General features: G+C 40.0%; 1 protein-coding gene across 1 annotated transcript; it reads left to right on the forward strand.

Annotated features, from left to right (window-relative positions):
* Positions 1 to 247: 247 nt before the first annotated feature.
* COMMD2 (COMM domain containing 2) lies at positions 248 to 8,183 on the forward strand. The gene is made up of 5 exons (XM_004419259.3): positions 248 to 362; positions 455 to 532; positions 953 to 1,035; positions 1,600 to 1,773; positions 7,482 to 8,183. The coding sequence occupies exons 1-5, from the start codon at positions 296 to 298 to the stop codon at positions 7,677 to 7,679; spliced, it is 600 nt and encodes a 199-aa protein (XP_004419316.2). The 5' UTR covers positions 248 to 295; the 3' UTR covers positions 7,680 to 8,183.
* The last annotated feature ends 7,927 nt before the right edge of the window (positions 8,184 to 16,110 follow it).

Below are 16,110 nucleotides of genomic sequence, written 5' to 3' on the forward strand. Positions count from 1 at the left end.
CCTCTAATGGGAATAATAATGGTACCTACCTCATAGGGTTCTAGTGAACGCTGACTTAGCGCTTCACCAGCGTTAGCTATTGATGTTATCAGGGTGAGCTCCACCAGGGGGCGCGTCGGATTGTAAACCTCGTTTCCGCAGAGCGCAGCACCGCGCGCCCAGCAGCGGGACGGCGCAGGCCGGAACCCAAAGCTCGGGACGCGGAGGCGCCCGAGCCTCTTGGCGCCGGAACGCGGGCCCCGGAAGTGGCGAGGGCGGGGTCGGTGCCGCCGGTGAAATCGGCCGGCCCGCGAAGATGCTGCTGGAGCTGTTGGAGGAGCATAGGGAGCACCTGGCCTTCCTGCCGCGAGTGGACAGCGCGGGTCCGGGCGCGGGGGGTGGCGGGGTGAGGCCTGGGGTGAGGCCTGGGGCGGGCCCGGGCCGCGCCGGCGCTTACGGCCCCGCTTCCTTGCAGTGGTCGCCGAGTTCGGGCGGATCGCGGTGGAGTTCCTGAGGCGGGGCGCGAACCCCAAGATCTACGAGGGCGCCGCCAGTAAGGGGGGCGGCCCGGGGGAGGAGGAGGGCTCGCCCCCGTCGCGGTCGACCCGGCCAGAGGGCTCGTGGGGGGCGCTGGGAGGGTCTCGGGGCTGTAAAGTCGGGCCCCGTGGGAGGGGCCGTGATGCCGTCTGCGGGGGTGCCGCGCCCCGGGGTGCGGAGCGCGGGCTCGGGCGTCGCCGGCTGGGCGACGTCCTCGCCGCTGCGGCCGCTCCCGTCCCCCGGGCTTGCGGGCCGGGCAGCGTGCCCACAAGGCCCCGTGGCGGGAGACCCCGAGGGCGTGTGGCTGGGGGTGGACAGTGAGCGGGAGGCTGTTCCCAGCGGTCTTGCATTGCAGTGCTGGAAAACATGCAGTGCTCCTGAATAAAAGGATAAGTATCGCGCGCTAGTTTATTTGCTCCTTTTTTCTCTTTCTCAGGAAAACTCAGCGTGAGTAGCGACACCGTCCAGCATGGCGTGGAAGGGTTGACATACCTGCTCACTGAGAGCTCCAAGCTCATGGTAAGGGCGCTGTGCATTGTTTTGTGTTGCCGGAACCTTAAGAAGGTCCAGTATCCTCTGCATCACAGTCCGGGCAGGTACCTGCTTATTTCAGTAGTATAGTTAACTGTTTATAATTGATTTAGGGAAGCCATGCCTAAACAATATAAATATAACGTGATCTGCTAGTACGAATACCTCTTGCTAGTATAAATTAGAATTGTCTCTAATTCTGCATATTATTAAACCATGTACCATAGTGTATAGCCTGAGAGGAGGAAGAATTAAATTATTTATTTATTTATTTATTTTGCATATTAGCAGAATTTGGCTTGATGGAGAATAGGAGAGAAAACTGGGTATTTTAACAATTGTTTTTATACTTTAATAAAGGATTTTTATGTATCGGAAACTCAGATTTTGCAGTAGTGGGCAAGGATTGCTTTTAAGTGTAAGGAGTATTGTTTCTTTTCCTAGACAGAAAAGAATTAGAGAATATAACGTTGTTTTATGTGTATCAAGTATTTTAACATTTACTAGACAAAGATAAATTTTTATGTTCTGTTAAATGTGATTCGCTTTCAGATATCTGAGCTGGATTTCCAAGACTCTGTTTTTGTGCTGGGATTCTCTGAAGAATTGAACAAATTGTTGCTTCAGCTTTATCTGGACAACAGAAAGGAAATCAGAACTATTCTGAGTGAATTGGCACCAGACCTTCCCAGTTACCATAGCCTTGAATGGCGACTCGATGTACAGGTAGGACTTTTTTTTTTTTTTACCCTGACAGAACACAAGATTTATTTTATTGTGTTTATTGTGTTCTTTACCACCTTAACCAAACTCTGGTGTGAAATTTTAGTTTTTTAATGTTCATTTTCAGACCATTTCACAAATACTTCATTTTGTTATATTTTTAATGTGTTTACATTGGTTTAATTTGCAAAGTTTGTGAGAAATATGTTATTTAGGAAAAGGAGATGGCTATGCAGATTTTTTAAATGGTGCTTAGATTTTTTAAAACTTTTCTGTTTAAATAAAGCATACATATAGAAAAGTACACAGGTCAGAGTACAGCTCAATATAAATTATCACGTGCAGAAAACACCCATGAAGCCGACACTTACCCTAACCAGCACCCCAGAAGCATCTTCCTTGCCTCCTACCAATTACTTTTCCTTCCCTCCTTTCCACAGATAACCAGCGTCCTGACTTCTAGTGCATAGATTACTTTTGCCTGTTCTTTAACTTTCTGTGAATGGAATGATTCAGTAAATATTCTTTTGTGTCTGGCTTCTTTTACACATTATTTTTGTGAGATTCAGTTGTTTTTAAAGCCACATAGATAACCAAAAGGGACTTTTCCGATTACTGCATGTAGCCCTTTGTCAAGCGGTGACAGATAAGTTAATAGATGTTTATTGAATGTCGTGCCTTTGCTGATTAGAGCTGGGCTAAATGCTTTGGGACATAAAGGAAGTGTAAGACACTTTCTCAGCTGGAAAAGATGTTATTATCTGGTTAGGGATATTAGATGTTCTCAAAATAACCAGTAATTAAAGATAGTTATAAAATAAGGTTCTAGAGGGGAAAAAGATTATATTTGTATAAATGAAAGTATCATTGAGTATTTCAAAAAAGCTATAGCTCAGATAGTTCTGTGTATGCTGGCATGATCCAGAAAAGCTTCAGCAAAAGGAGGTGAAATAAAATTTCAGAAGGGTGAAGGAATAGAGAGAACCAGGGAAAATATTCTTGACAGAGGAGAGAGTGTAAGTTGTAAGGGCCCACATGGATATGGGAATGAGCATATGAATATGTGATATAGCACACTCGTTCCCAAGCTTGGCTGCATGTTGGAATGACCTGGAGAGCTTTAAGAAATTCCAATGGTTGTGTTCCACCCCAGAGATGCTGATGTATCGGTATGGGGTTTGGCATGGGCATCAGGATTTTTAAAAGCTCTCCTTTCACCCAGGTAATTCTCATGTACAATAAAGTTTGTAAACCACTGTTGTAGTGGATTCTTCCTGATTTGAATGGTGGTAAGGTGGTCCAAATAGGTTACAGAAATTCAGTTAAAGGAGTTTAGCGATTGTAACCCAGCGTGAGGAAGGCCTGAATGGGTATTAACACAGGATATGGTATAAACCAGATTATAGGCACCGTAAGGGTAGGTGCTGTGTCTCGTTCACTGCTGTGTCCCCAGCACGATGCCTGGCACGTAGTCGGCATTCAGTGCTGGATATAAAAAAGGAGTGGGTAAGCAGCTTCTTAAACAAACTCTTTATCAGCTATTTCCTGTACACCTGTCATGTGCCAGGCGGTGTGGATTCAGCAAAGAACAGGACAGTCTGTGCTGTTGGAGACATCACAGGCAGCAAGCCCCGTGAGGCTCGTGGGGAGGAGGAGATCGCTGTGCTTAAGCCTTTATCTTTAGGTGCTCTAGTAATAACCAGGTGGAGGAGATGTGAGGATGCTTATGTTCATGAGGCTCAGCAGTGATTTATCTTGCACATCTTTACCTCGCTCTTGTGTGGGGATAACTTTGGACTTTTGGCGTCCAGTAGCCCTTAGAAGTTCTTTTTTCGGCTTTATTGATTTGCTTTGAGTTTTTCCATTGTGAAGACATTTTTAGAAGTTAGAAAGTTAAGCAATTGAATTTTCTAAAATTAAGCTCAAGAGAGTTCATTTACCCAGTGAAATGAGTTTGAATAGTTGTGTTACTGCAAAGAGTAATACAGTTTAAAGTTGAGGATATACTGCATGAATATTGCCTCACATGCTGAAATGCATTTACAGGCTAAAGAACACTACTCAGAGAACTAATTAATTTCCTGAGCTCATTAGTTGAAATTATTGCAAGGGATTTTAACTGGAGTGGATTCTTTTGCTTTGTGGGAGGAAGACTCGTCAGATGAAGACCTACTAAGTGGTTGGAAAACAGGGAACGTGACACAGGACCTTTCATTTTTGAGTAACTGATTTATCTCATGGAGACTGGTAGTAAATGGACAATTACCATCTAATTATGGTGCAGTTGCTTATGGGAAATAAATGAATCACCATACTTTAGTTTCTAATAGAAACATTTCTCATATTTCCTAAATTGCCAGCACAATTCATGCCTTTGTTAATAACATCAGTAAATTGCATGCAAGGATTTACCTTTAGGGCTGATCCATTTGAAGTTGCTGCTGTTATTTTTACAGGGAAAGGACAGAATTTCATCCCCATTGAAAAATAAGTCCATATCAAGAACTTTGTGGGCTACTGTTCTTTATCTTGTGGGACTGAATGTCATTCAGATTTCTTTCTGAGAAAAAATTAGGCCTGATTGTGTCTTACTAGGTGTTTATTAGGGATGTTATATAGTCTTTATCTAGAAAATTTTGAAGAATAGTATAGATACTTATCTGTAAAGGTTATTAATTTAAATGCCATGTTGTCTAAAAATTGGAGGATAGATTGAGTGACCTTAAGTCTTTCAACAGAAAATTCGTGGCTTAATTACACATCTGGATACATTTGATCCCTATCTGTCAGTGCAGATATAGAAGAAAAATAAGTATAAACAATGCATAATTGAATGAATAAGTAGTATTTTCAGTCATCATATTTATAGTTTGCCTATCTGTCGTATCTATAATCTTCTGTACTAGAGAAATGATCTTAAAGAGATACTTTACCTTACAAGTACCTATTTTATGTTTGAGAACTGGCTCACCCAAAGGGACTGACCTGTAGTTTCCAAATTATGTTGAAACATTAAATTTCAGCCTTGGATCAGTATCTTGGGTTCTTTTGGAAGCCCAGGTCACCTAGAATTAGTTGGAAGAAGTTATTAGTTAGAATATTCAGTGTTGTGGTATTACGTTAATCCTGAAATCTCAGGTTTAGATTTGTTACTGAGAAACTTGTTGGAAGTCTCTTCAATTTGGCTTCTTGTCCTTTTGACATGACTCCAATGGTTTTAGATAACAATCTTGCTTTCTTGTATAACAAGATGTTTCAGGCTGATCTTGGACAATTCCTGTCCCAGATCTCGAATCAGCTATTACTTCAGTGAGGTCCTGGTTCCTTTTAAGAGTCTTTAGACTCTTTAAAGGATCTTTAGAGAGCATAGTCTGGAGCTAGGATTAAATACCATCACTTCCAAGTTGATCATTGTTTCTAGTGTTTTTTTTTTTTCTTTTTAAAATTTGTCAGTAGTACTTACTTTTAAAATTTTGGAACGTATCATACAAACCAAGGATTATAGCTATTCGGTTTAAAGAATAATAATAAAACGAGTACTCATTGCCAAGCTTAAGAAATAGAACAAAACCAGTACCCTTGAATCACCTGTGCCCTCCCCCAATTAAACCCCCACCCAGCCCCCTGGAGATAACTATTATCCTAAATTTTCTGTTAATCTTTTCTGTATAGTTTTTTTTACACATATGTTTTCACTAAACTATATATTTTTAAAATTTTCATGTATTCTTCTGCAACTTGCTTTTTTTTTTTTTTTTTTTTTTTTTTTGTGTGTTTTATTTTTTGTTTATTGCAGTAACATTGGTTTATAACATTGTAAAATTTCAGGTGTACATCATTGTACTTCTATTTCTGCATGGACTACATCATGTTCACCACCAAAATACTAATTACAACCCATCACCACACACATGTACCGAATTATCCCTTTCACCCTCCTCCCTCCCCCCTTCCCCTCTGGTAACCACCAATCCAATCTCTGTCCCTATGTGTTTGTTTATTGTTGTTATTATCTACTACTTAATGAAGGAAATCATACGGTATTTGACCTTGTCCCTCTGACTTATTTCACTTTGCATTATACCCTCAATGTCCATCCATGTTGTCACAAATGGCTGGATTTCGTCGTTTCTTATGGCTGAGTAGTATTCCATTGTGTATATATACCACAGCTTCTTTATCCATTCGTCCCTTGATGGGCACTTAGGTTGCTTCCAAGTCTTGGCTATCGTGAATAAGGCTGCAATGAACACAGGGGTGCATGTACCTTTGCAAATTGGTGTTTTCAAGTTCTTTGGATAAATACCCAACAGTGGAATAGCTGGATCATATGGTAGTTCTATCGTTGATTTTTGAGGAATCTCCATACTGTTTTCCATAGTGGCTGCACCAGTTTGCACTCCCACCAGCAGTGTATGAGAGTTCCCTTCTCTCCACAACCTCTCCAACACATGTTGTTTCCTGTCTTGTTAATTATAGCCATTCTGACAGGCGTGAGGTGATATCTCATTGTAGTTTTGATTTGCATTTCCCTGATAGTTAGTGATTTTGAACATCTTTTCATGTGTCTGTTGGCCATCTGTATATCTTCTTTGGAGAAATGTCTGTTCAGGTCTTTTGCCCATTTTTTAATTGGGTTGGTAGTTTTTTTGTTGTTGAGATGCATGAGTTCTTTATATATTTTGGAGATTAAGCCCTTATCAGATGTATGGTTTGCAAATATCTTCTCCCAATTGTTAGGTTGTCTTTTCGTTTTGTTGATGGTTTCCTTTGCTGTGCAGTGCAACTTGCTTTTTTGATTGAACATTTTCTTTTTAGTTTTCTCCATGACAATTCATGTTGCTGTAGTTCATTTCTTTTTGTGGCCATTCAGTAAGCATTTCATTGTATGAATATTCTCAATTTATCCATTCTGTTGTTAAAGAATATTTGAGATGTTTCTAATTTTTGACTCTTGGAAACAAATACTATTATGAATATATATATGTGTGTGTGTATAAGAGTTTAAGGTATATCCCTAGGAGTGGAATTGCTAGTAATGTATATTGTTTTCCAAAGTGATTCTCTCATCGCTCTCACCAGCAGTGGATGAGAGTTCCCATTACCATCACTTGCAGTGCTCCGTATGGACAGGTTTTTAATTCTTGCCAGTCTGATGTGTATAAAACAGTATCTTATGGTTTTTTTGACCATTTTCCTAATTTCTAATAAAGTTGAACATATTTTCCTATGTTTTATCTATTTGTGTTATTTCTTTTGTGAAGTGCTTACTTAGGTGTTCTGCACGTTTTTCTCTTGGTCTTGTGTTTTTTTCCTTATTAAATCAGAGCAATTCTTCATACATTCTGGATACTAATCTTTTTTTAGTTATATGTGTTACAAAAATCTTCTCTCAGTTTGTGGCTTGTTTTTCTACCATCTTTCAGCATCCTTTGAAGAAAATTTAATAATTTTAATATAGTTAAATTTAGCAGTTTTATCTTTATGGTTTGTGCCTTTTATATCATGTTAAAGAAATCCTATACTGTTAAGGTTGCGTATATATTCTCGTTTCATTTTTCTTTCCAAAACTTTTAAAGTTTACTTTTTATTTTGAAGTCTGTGATTCATCTGAAATTTGACTTTTTGTATATGATATAAGTAATTATAAATATTATCTACTTAGCATGATTATTAAATAGTTATTATGCTCTATTCCACTTAAAATGAAGCTTGCAAGCAGAAGCCTCAGGCAGCAGATGAAGCCGTCAGTGACTATGAAGCTGCACCTTAATCAGAATGGAGACCACACAACCAAAGTTCTGCAGACAGACCCAGCCACCCTGCTCCATCTGGTGCAGCAGCTGGAACAAGCGCTGGAGGAGATGAAGACAAACCACTGTAGGAGAGTGGTGCGCAATATCAAGTAGTCCCAAGTTTAAGGTTTTATGCCCTTTGAATCACTTGTGAATTGATAATATACGGCAGTTACTTTTCAAAATTAATTTTTTTATTAATTGATGGTGATGAATACGTATAGAGTCCATGGAACGTCTTTTCCTGTGACAAGATATTGAGGTCACGATCAAAAGCAAAAGTAAAGTTCCTTTTCTGGTGCTAAATGTGATCAGCTTCTTGACAAACTCAGATGTATTTTAAATGTGTAAATAGGATTGAATCAACTGGGATTGACTGATACTGTTCATATCTTCTGTATATATGAATGACTGTCCTTTTTTTGGTACTTCTTTTGACTGTTTAACTTTATTATTTTCTTTCTTATTGACCAAAATTTGAAAATAAAATTCACAATGTAATACTGTTATTATTCAGAATATTTCTAGACAGTTCAATGTTTTTGACCTTTAAAAGCACCCCATGATGTTAACAGTCACAGAATATTGGAAGTAAATAAGAAGCTTTTTTAAATGCTATGTTGTTTAGGCTGTTCATACATTTTTCTTTGCATGTGAAAATTGTAAGTACTTACCATGTTGCTTAAGATTGAGTTGTCATGGCTAATTAGCTTAGTAGTACTCAAATTTGTGTGATCATGTATTGCATTTTATCAAGGACTACTTTTTTCCCCAGTACCCAAAGCATGTAAGAGACATGCTGCCAATTACATTTATAAACAATAGATACAGGAGTAATATAATCCATTCTTAATTATTTGGGTATAAATTATAGTCACTTTTTATAATTTTGTTTGAATAAAGTATAAAGAGGGCAAGGGGAGGCCATGTTTACTACGTTGCAAGCAAATATCCCTTCTTCCTTACAAACTTGGTTTTTGTTTTGTTTTTCAGTAGATGACTATAAGCTATTGGCCTGAAAAACTCAGATGTGTCAGCCAAGCCTGATAGAGTGCAGGGACACAGGGAGACTTAAGGAGACAAGGAGCCTTGAGGAGTAGCAGACTCAGGGAGAATCATGTGCAAGGGTGGAAATGGAAGTTCCGTCTTAAATATGCATCCAGGGCCTTATTCTAACAGTCTCATCCCCATGGGGCGACCCCGGAAGGCCTTGAGCACCATCAGACTCTGAGCTGCACTCTAGGCCCTGTCAACACTTTGCCTCCTAAGAATTAGAGATTTTCAGGTCAGAGTGACATTGTGTTTCTTCTTTCTCTTAAGAGAGAGCCTAGCAGGGAACAGGCCAGTGGGAGAAAAGCACAATTGAATTGCCACCCATTGTCCCCTTGCAGGCATCTGGGCCACCCATTTCCCATAGGTGTATGTTCTGCCATTGTAAAATAACTATAATATCAGATATTAGCAAACTATAATCAGAAATAATTTTTAATCATAGTGATAACAAAGCTTTCATATTAAAAAGCTCACAAACAAAAGGAAACTTTATATGTTACATGATATAGTAGCATATGTCATTGAGTTTAAAAGCAACATGCCTGCCAAGCTTTTGTGATAAAAATAGCTCTGTGAGGCTTCTTATTTGTCCACATTTGGTGGAAGATAAGCAGGGCTGGCCCCAGCCAAGATTGAAAGAACAGCCCTGTGTCCCCTCAGGGCAACCTTTCGTGTATGCATCTACTGTTCTTACCCCAATCAAAACAAGAAAGGGCGTGGCAGTCTTGTTTGTTTGTATCAAACTCCCCTGGCCTCCTTTCTCTGTAGGCCATTATTCTTTCTGAAGTTCTGCCCTCTTCACCTTTTGCGGCCGCAGTGAGTTGGGAGCAGTTTCCTAACTTCTTGTGGAACCTGGGGCTCACCTCTTAGTACAGGCCGTCAAATGAGCCTCTTCCTTTTCTGTTTAAACATTCCTTACCCTTATGGCCTCCTCTGCATTGCTTGTTTTATGGCACATTTCATTTTTTGTAGCTTGTATGTGAACTTACTTTCTGCTGTTACAGCCACTGTTCTGCTCTCCCGTATGACCAGGCTTCTTGGCTCTGGGTAATGTGCCTTTCCATCCATAACTATCTAAATTGTTATTAAAACGTTTTGGATTGTGAGTATTGCTGAGTTTTCAGGATTGGCTGATGCGTGTTTAGACTTAAGTGTCGTATCCTTCATGTCTCAAAGCCTGAGAATAGAGCTGTGAATAGGAATAACCAATATATGTATCACAGAGTCGATATATACTTCACTCGTTGGAAGTCCCCTTCGTGTTGCACAAGATTTCAATGAGCTTGTTTTGTAGTTGATGTTTCTAAGTTTTGGCAAATTTAAAGCAGCAAATTGGAAAGGCAATGGGAATACCTAAAAAGAAAATATACCTTCTTTGAAAACCAGAAAATGAGGACCCGGCACGAAGGAAAGCTTGAAAAATCATTAGAAGTGTGTGTAAAGGACGCGTATGTGGGAACCCTTAAAATTGATAACAGTATTGGGCCGGCCCAGTGGCATAGTGGCTAAGTTCGCGTGCTCCGCTCTGGTGGCTCCAGGTTCCAATCCTGGGTGCAGACCTACACACCGCTCATCAAGCCATGCTGTGGTGGCGTCCCACATACAAAATAGAGGAAGATTGGCACAGATGTTAGCTCAGGGGCAATCTTCCTCAGAAAAAAATAAGATATAAAAAAAAAATGTATAACAGTATGTGGCCTTTCAGGGTATAATCCTAGGAGAAGGTTAAGAAGTCAGTCTTCAGAGCTGGATGAGAGTTTGGATTTAGGTTCTGTGGCCTTTTATGTGTCCTTGGTAAATTCCCAAAGCCTTGTTTTCTTCATCTCTGAAACAGGAATAATAACACCTACCTCATTGGCTTGTGGGAACTAAGACCATGTATATAGAATGTTTAACAGAGTACCAGGCATAGAAAATACTTGTGTAGATTGAGGATCTTATTATTTCATAGCCTTGAATTGTGTCCAATATACTCTGTTTAAGAAACTGAAAGAAAATGTTACTTGGTAGTTTCTTTTCCTTTTTTTTTTTTTGTGAGGAGGACCAGCCCTAAGCTAACATCCAATGCCAATCCTCCTCTTTTTTGCTGAGGAAGACTGGCCCTGTGCTAACATCCGTGCCCATCTTTCTCTACTTTATATGGGACACCACCACAGCATGGCTTGACAAGTGGTGCGTCGGTGCGCGCCCGGGATCCGAACTGGCGAACCCCAGGCCGCCGCAGCAGAGCGCGCACGCTTAACCACTTGCCCCACCTGGTCGGCTCCTCTTTTCCTTCTTAATTTCTATAATGAGTTTGAATCATTCATAATATTTAAAAAAAAAAAAACTTTGAAGTCTGAAGGAAGAAGAAAAAGGATCAGGGAATTTAAATACATTTTTGGTAATATTTTCATCCAGAATTTTAATTCTTGGAATGATATACACATAGCTCTCCAGAAAACTCAGCTGTTCAAAACTACTCAGTTCCCAAAGCACTCAGGTGGACAGGCTGAGGGTTTTACATATAGGCTTAGTCTAGAGTCCATTTCTTCTGTCTTGTTTTCCTCCATACTAGTGAAAGAAGCATGGGGGTCTCAAGACATCATCTAAGCCAGTTCTTTTTTCTAGGCAGTATTGCGTCTAAATGGAGAATTACCTATCTTGTTTTTAATCTTCAAAGGAAAACACATAAAACTTCTTTGTAGTTTTTCACAGCCCTTCTAGTCAGGGAGTTCTGTCAGCTGCTGTATTGAAGTCTTCCTGCTGTCATTTACTCACTCTTCTCTACTTATTTTTAAAAATATATATTTGATTACATTCCTCCTTAGCTTACCCTTCCATGTTTTCCATAGTCATAGGTTACTCTCATCTCTTTTCCTTTCTTTCACACATGGTAGAAAATGTTTTGGTGAAAAGGGTGTCGTATGACATTACCTCTCATTTAAATATATTCACTTTTAAAACCACCATGACTGTTATGTTCAAACATAAGTACTTTGTTTAAAAACAAAACAAGCAAGCCCAACTCCACCATTAGTGTGGTTAGTTCAGTGATCTTTGCAAATGTTGAAAGTGATGTTTTAATTATAAAAGCAGAATAAGCCCATTATTTCTCAGCTTTGCAAAACAGTATACTATGGAGATGAGAAAACAATACTTTATGGCAAAAAACTATATATGTAACGATTTGATCACGGAATAGTAATGGCTCTTTGTGTTATGTTTATCTAGCGCCACTACTTTCTGCCCAGGAGGTCAAAAGGTTTACTTATGCTTGATAGCCATGAGTCCATAAGGTTCTACTTAGCATAATGGGGAAATATAGGAAAAGTAATTTTATTTCTTTAATGGGCTTAAAGTAAAAAAGGAGCATGAGGAATACAAATATCTGCATTTTTAGAAGATGAATTTTTAAAATAATTATAGTGTTAATTATGCTTATCATTAGAAATATTACTAGTTATCTGGCTATCAGAGTGAGAGGTCATGCTCTTTTTGTGCTTGAGCCTAAATTAATACTTTATAGTTGCAAAGACTGCAATTTTCATTTTCTTGTCTTGCAGTTATCATATCTTCTCTTGCAGAACAGTCTGCCCAACAACCAGCTAAAGAGAGAGGCAACACAGAAAAAAAGGATTTTTGCCCTTTCTCACAAACCATGTGAGGTCTTTAATCTCTTTTATTCTTAATTTTTCTTATTCTTTACTCGTACATTGAGCTATAATCCACCCACTTCTGTATGACATTGTGTTGATAGGAAAAACAAAGCAAATTTTAAAACCTTTTCTCTTTTTTACAATGGTACTGACTTGGTTTTGTTAAATATTTATTAAGTGCTTAGAGTGATCCATGCTGTGTGTCGAACAAAGGATAAAGTCCTAATCTCAGTCTAGAATGCTCTCAGGCCATTCCATCCTTGAAAATAGTTTAATCCATGAACTCGTGAGGCTGCAGAAAGGAATCTCCTAAAGTGGGTATTCTGAAGAAGGGAAGTCCCCCTGGGCTGCTGTCTGTTGGATCTGCTTTTCCTTGACTCCACCTTCTGGAAGGCAGAACTCTAATATGATTCAATGGCTAGAGCTGTAGAAATGTGTGGAGGAAAGGACAGATCACTACAAGATACTGCAGAATACTTGGACAGGGTTGGGATGGAGAAATTATCCTTCTTTCCCATTGAAGTGGGCTTCCCTGAGGTAACCAGAGGTGTGATGGGAAAAGCAAATTGAGTTCTCTTTTTTTTACCTGCATGCCGATGTTGTGATTGTCATAAATCCAATGAGAAGTGGATGCCTGTGGTTTTGAAGGAATGTGCTTAGTTCACAGAATGAAAAGCCTTCTCAGTTAACTCAAAGACTAAAAACACACAGATTAGAATTCAGAGAATGAGGAAAAGAAAATCCAGGGAAGTCTTTGAGTTTCATTGGAGCAAGTATAGATGGTTAGGGTATGATTTCCTGGCGTGGTCTGCAAACTGTGTGCTTTTATTCCAAATAAATAAAAAGTTCTTACAAAGCTCAAGTGAGTTTAAGTGCTGCAACATAATAAAATTCCTTGATTTGCAGCTGAGACTGTTGCACAACTCACGGACTCAAAGAACCAAGAAAGGCTGCAGGCGATTTTTTTCTATACCTAAAAAAAAATGAGCAAGTCACCATCTACTTTCCAGAAGGGTAACAGTGATTTGTCTCACAATGTGAGCAATGTAATTAAAACCTTTTTTTTTTTTAATGTTTAGACTGTTAAGGATGTAATTATTGGGTATTCTTTTCTATGCTTTTTTCTTCCAATCTTTGACTAGACATAAATACCAAATTCCATGCCTTTCTTGGGCCCTTAGAACAATATCTTTTCATGCCAAATCTCTCATTAAGGCTATTCCCTCCCTTAAAAAAATTTTTTTGGAGAAATAATTCACCTAACGTAAAGTTCGCCCTATCAAAGTGTACAATTCAGTGGTTTTTAATATGTTCACAAAGTTGTGCAACCATCACCCCTCTCTGATTACAGAGCATTTTCATCACTCCAAAAAGAAACCCATATCCATTAGCAGTCACTCTCCATTTCCCCCTCCCTCCAGCCCCTCGCAACCGCTAATCTACTTTCTGTGGATTTACCTCATCTGGACATTTCATGTAAGTAGAATTATATGATATATGGCTTTTTGTGTCTGGCTTCAGCATAATGTTTTCAAGGTTCATGTTGTAGCATGCATCAGTATTCATACCTTTTTTATGACTGAATAATATTCCATTGTATGGATACTCCCTTGCTTTTTACAGTATTTGGTTCAGTCTTATTTCTGGTCTTACTGTGGAATTAATCTGTTACATTTTATTTTATAGTGTTTATAAGAGAGCCTCTGATAGATTTAGTAATGTATTTTCTACAATGATGGTTTTCTAGGATTATCTTCCCAGATACAAGTTTGAAAATCATGGATGTTCTGGGGGCATTTTACACATTTAGACAAGATAGGAAAGCAACTAAGGAGGATTTGTGTCTTCCCGTATTCATTTGCTATATTTTTCGTATGAGAGAGGTAAAAACTATTAAAATTTATTTAAAAACTTGTGCTTACGTTCACACCTCAGACTATTTCTGAACTGATTTTGAAATCACGCACTGTGGGTCTCTAGGACCCCATCCTCTGGATGATGCAGCTGCTGCTGCCGCTGCCTCCGAGAGCTCGTGAGCCTCTGAGGAAATGGAAGGCACGTAGACAGCGTTGATGCCGTCAGAGTGTGGTTAGGCCGTGGAAGAGACGCAGCAAGTGAGGAGCTCTGCACTCGTGAGACGGGGCGTGAGTCATCCCCACTGGGGGCAGCAGGAGGGCGCTGTTGTCCCTGGATCGTGTTTGCTGTTTTGGTAGTTGGACGCCAGTTTATGTGGGGCGTCGTCTCTTCCCAGTTGCATGTTGGGACGTCCAGACAAGAGCCACGCCTGCCACTCTTCGTGCTGAGGCTGTGAGTCTCTCTCCTGGAACTGTGACAGCTGAGGAGTCAGAGAGGATGGCTGACACGAATCCGTGTTAGTGGCAGCCTTGCAAGATGCTCAGTGCCCTGTTACGTGGCCTCACGGAGGTGCTCCTGTCCTTGTCCTTCAGGGACCTGGTCTCAGAGCCCGCTTGATTCTGTGGGGACCTAATGTCCAACAAATTCATTCTCTGCTTGAGTGAGCCTCTAAATAACCCTAAACGCTACAGAGGATGACAGTGCCATTAGATTAATTTTGTAAAATTGCATACTTTATTTCACAAAATGGGATTTTTTTAAAAAGCTCTGCAAATTGTCATGCATCTGAAAGTCAGGCATTATTTTAGGATGTAGGTTGATTGCAACAAACTCATAGTTAGGATCTCAGTCTGGTTAGGGAGACAAAATTCAAAACAAAGAACTGTAATTAGCATTTTCCTTTTAATGCTCTACTATTCCTTTTATTTGCTTTATCTATCTTCTCTATTGTGTCTATAAACTATTTCCTTAGAACTTGCAATAATCTGGTGACTTCACTGTAATCTTTTTAGTTGGTATATTATAGTCTGCTTGTAGAAGTAAGATAAAAACATAAAACAGTAATTATCAAATGAAATAGTGCCTAGAAAGTAGCCAGTGCATCGTAGTTAAAGAAATTAATGAACAAATGAATGAGTAAATAAGAGAGATGAGTGAATAGTATGTATAGTATGCTCTGTGGGTCTTCAGAGTAGGCAGCAAGCAATTCAGCCTGAGTGGTATATTATAGTCTGCTTGTAGAAGTAAGATAAAAACATAAAACAGTAATTATCAAATGAAATAGTGCCTAGAAAGTAGCCAGTGCATCGTAGTTAAAGAAATTAATGAACAAATGAATGAGTAAATAAGAGAGATGAGTGAATAGTATGTATAGTATGCTCTGTGGGTCTTCAGAGTAGGCAGCAAGCAATTCAGCCTGAGTGGTCAGAACGATGCTTGTGAGTCGTTGAGAAGGGCGGGACTGAGCCGATAGACAGCAAGGTCGGGCCTTCTGAGCAGGAGAGGAACGTGAGCAAAGGCACAGAGTCGGGACTCAGAGGCTGCCCTTGTAAGCTGGCGCTGTGGTGCGCCTGTGGCTGCTGCTCCCGTGGGCCTGTGCAGGGTGAACCACTGTGCCTGCAACCTTAGATCTGGCTCTCCCCTCAGGACCCCGTTCCCTTGGGCCTTTTCTCGTGGAGCCTGGTGTTCTCTGGAGTTTGGAGCATTTAAGGAATGGGTGATGTCAGTGTCATGGACCCACTGTGCCTTTCAGACTTCCCCTTTCACCCTTGCTTCAAAGCCCTAGCTCATTGGAATCGAAGCCAATCACTGTGCCCCTTGATCATGAATAGCTGCCTTTCCTGTACTTCCTGGATTCCTCCTATTTTCTGTCCATCCATCCGTCCATCCATCCGACAAGTATTTATTGACAAGTATCTATATTTATTTACTTTTCAGTCCTCGTCTGCTGTGTTCCAGGGTCTGTTTTAGGTGCTGAGAATACAGTGGGGAGAGAGATC

This window comes from Ceratotherium simum, chromosome 5 (genome assembly GCF_057802395.1).
Source record: "Ceratotherium simum simum isolate JZ-2026a chromosome 5, ASM5780239v1, whole genome shotgun sequence".
In the NCBI taxonomy this organism is placed as follows: domain Eukaryota; kingdom Metazoa; phylum Chordata; class Mammalia; order Perissodactyla; family Rhinocerotidae; genus Ceratotherium; species Ceratotherium simum.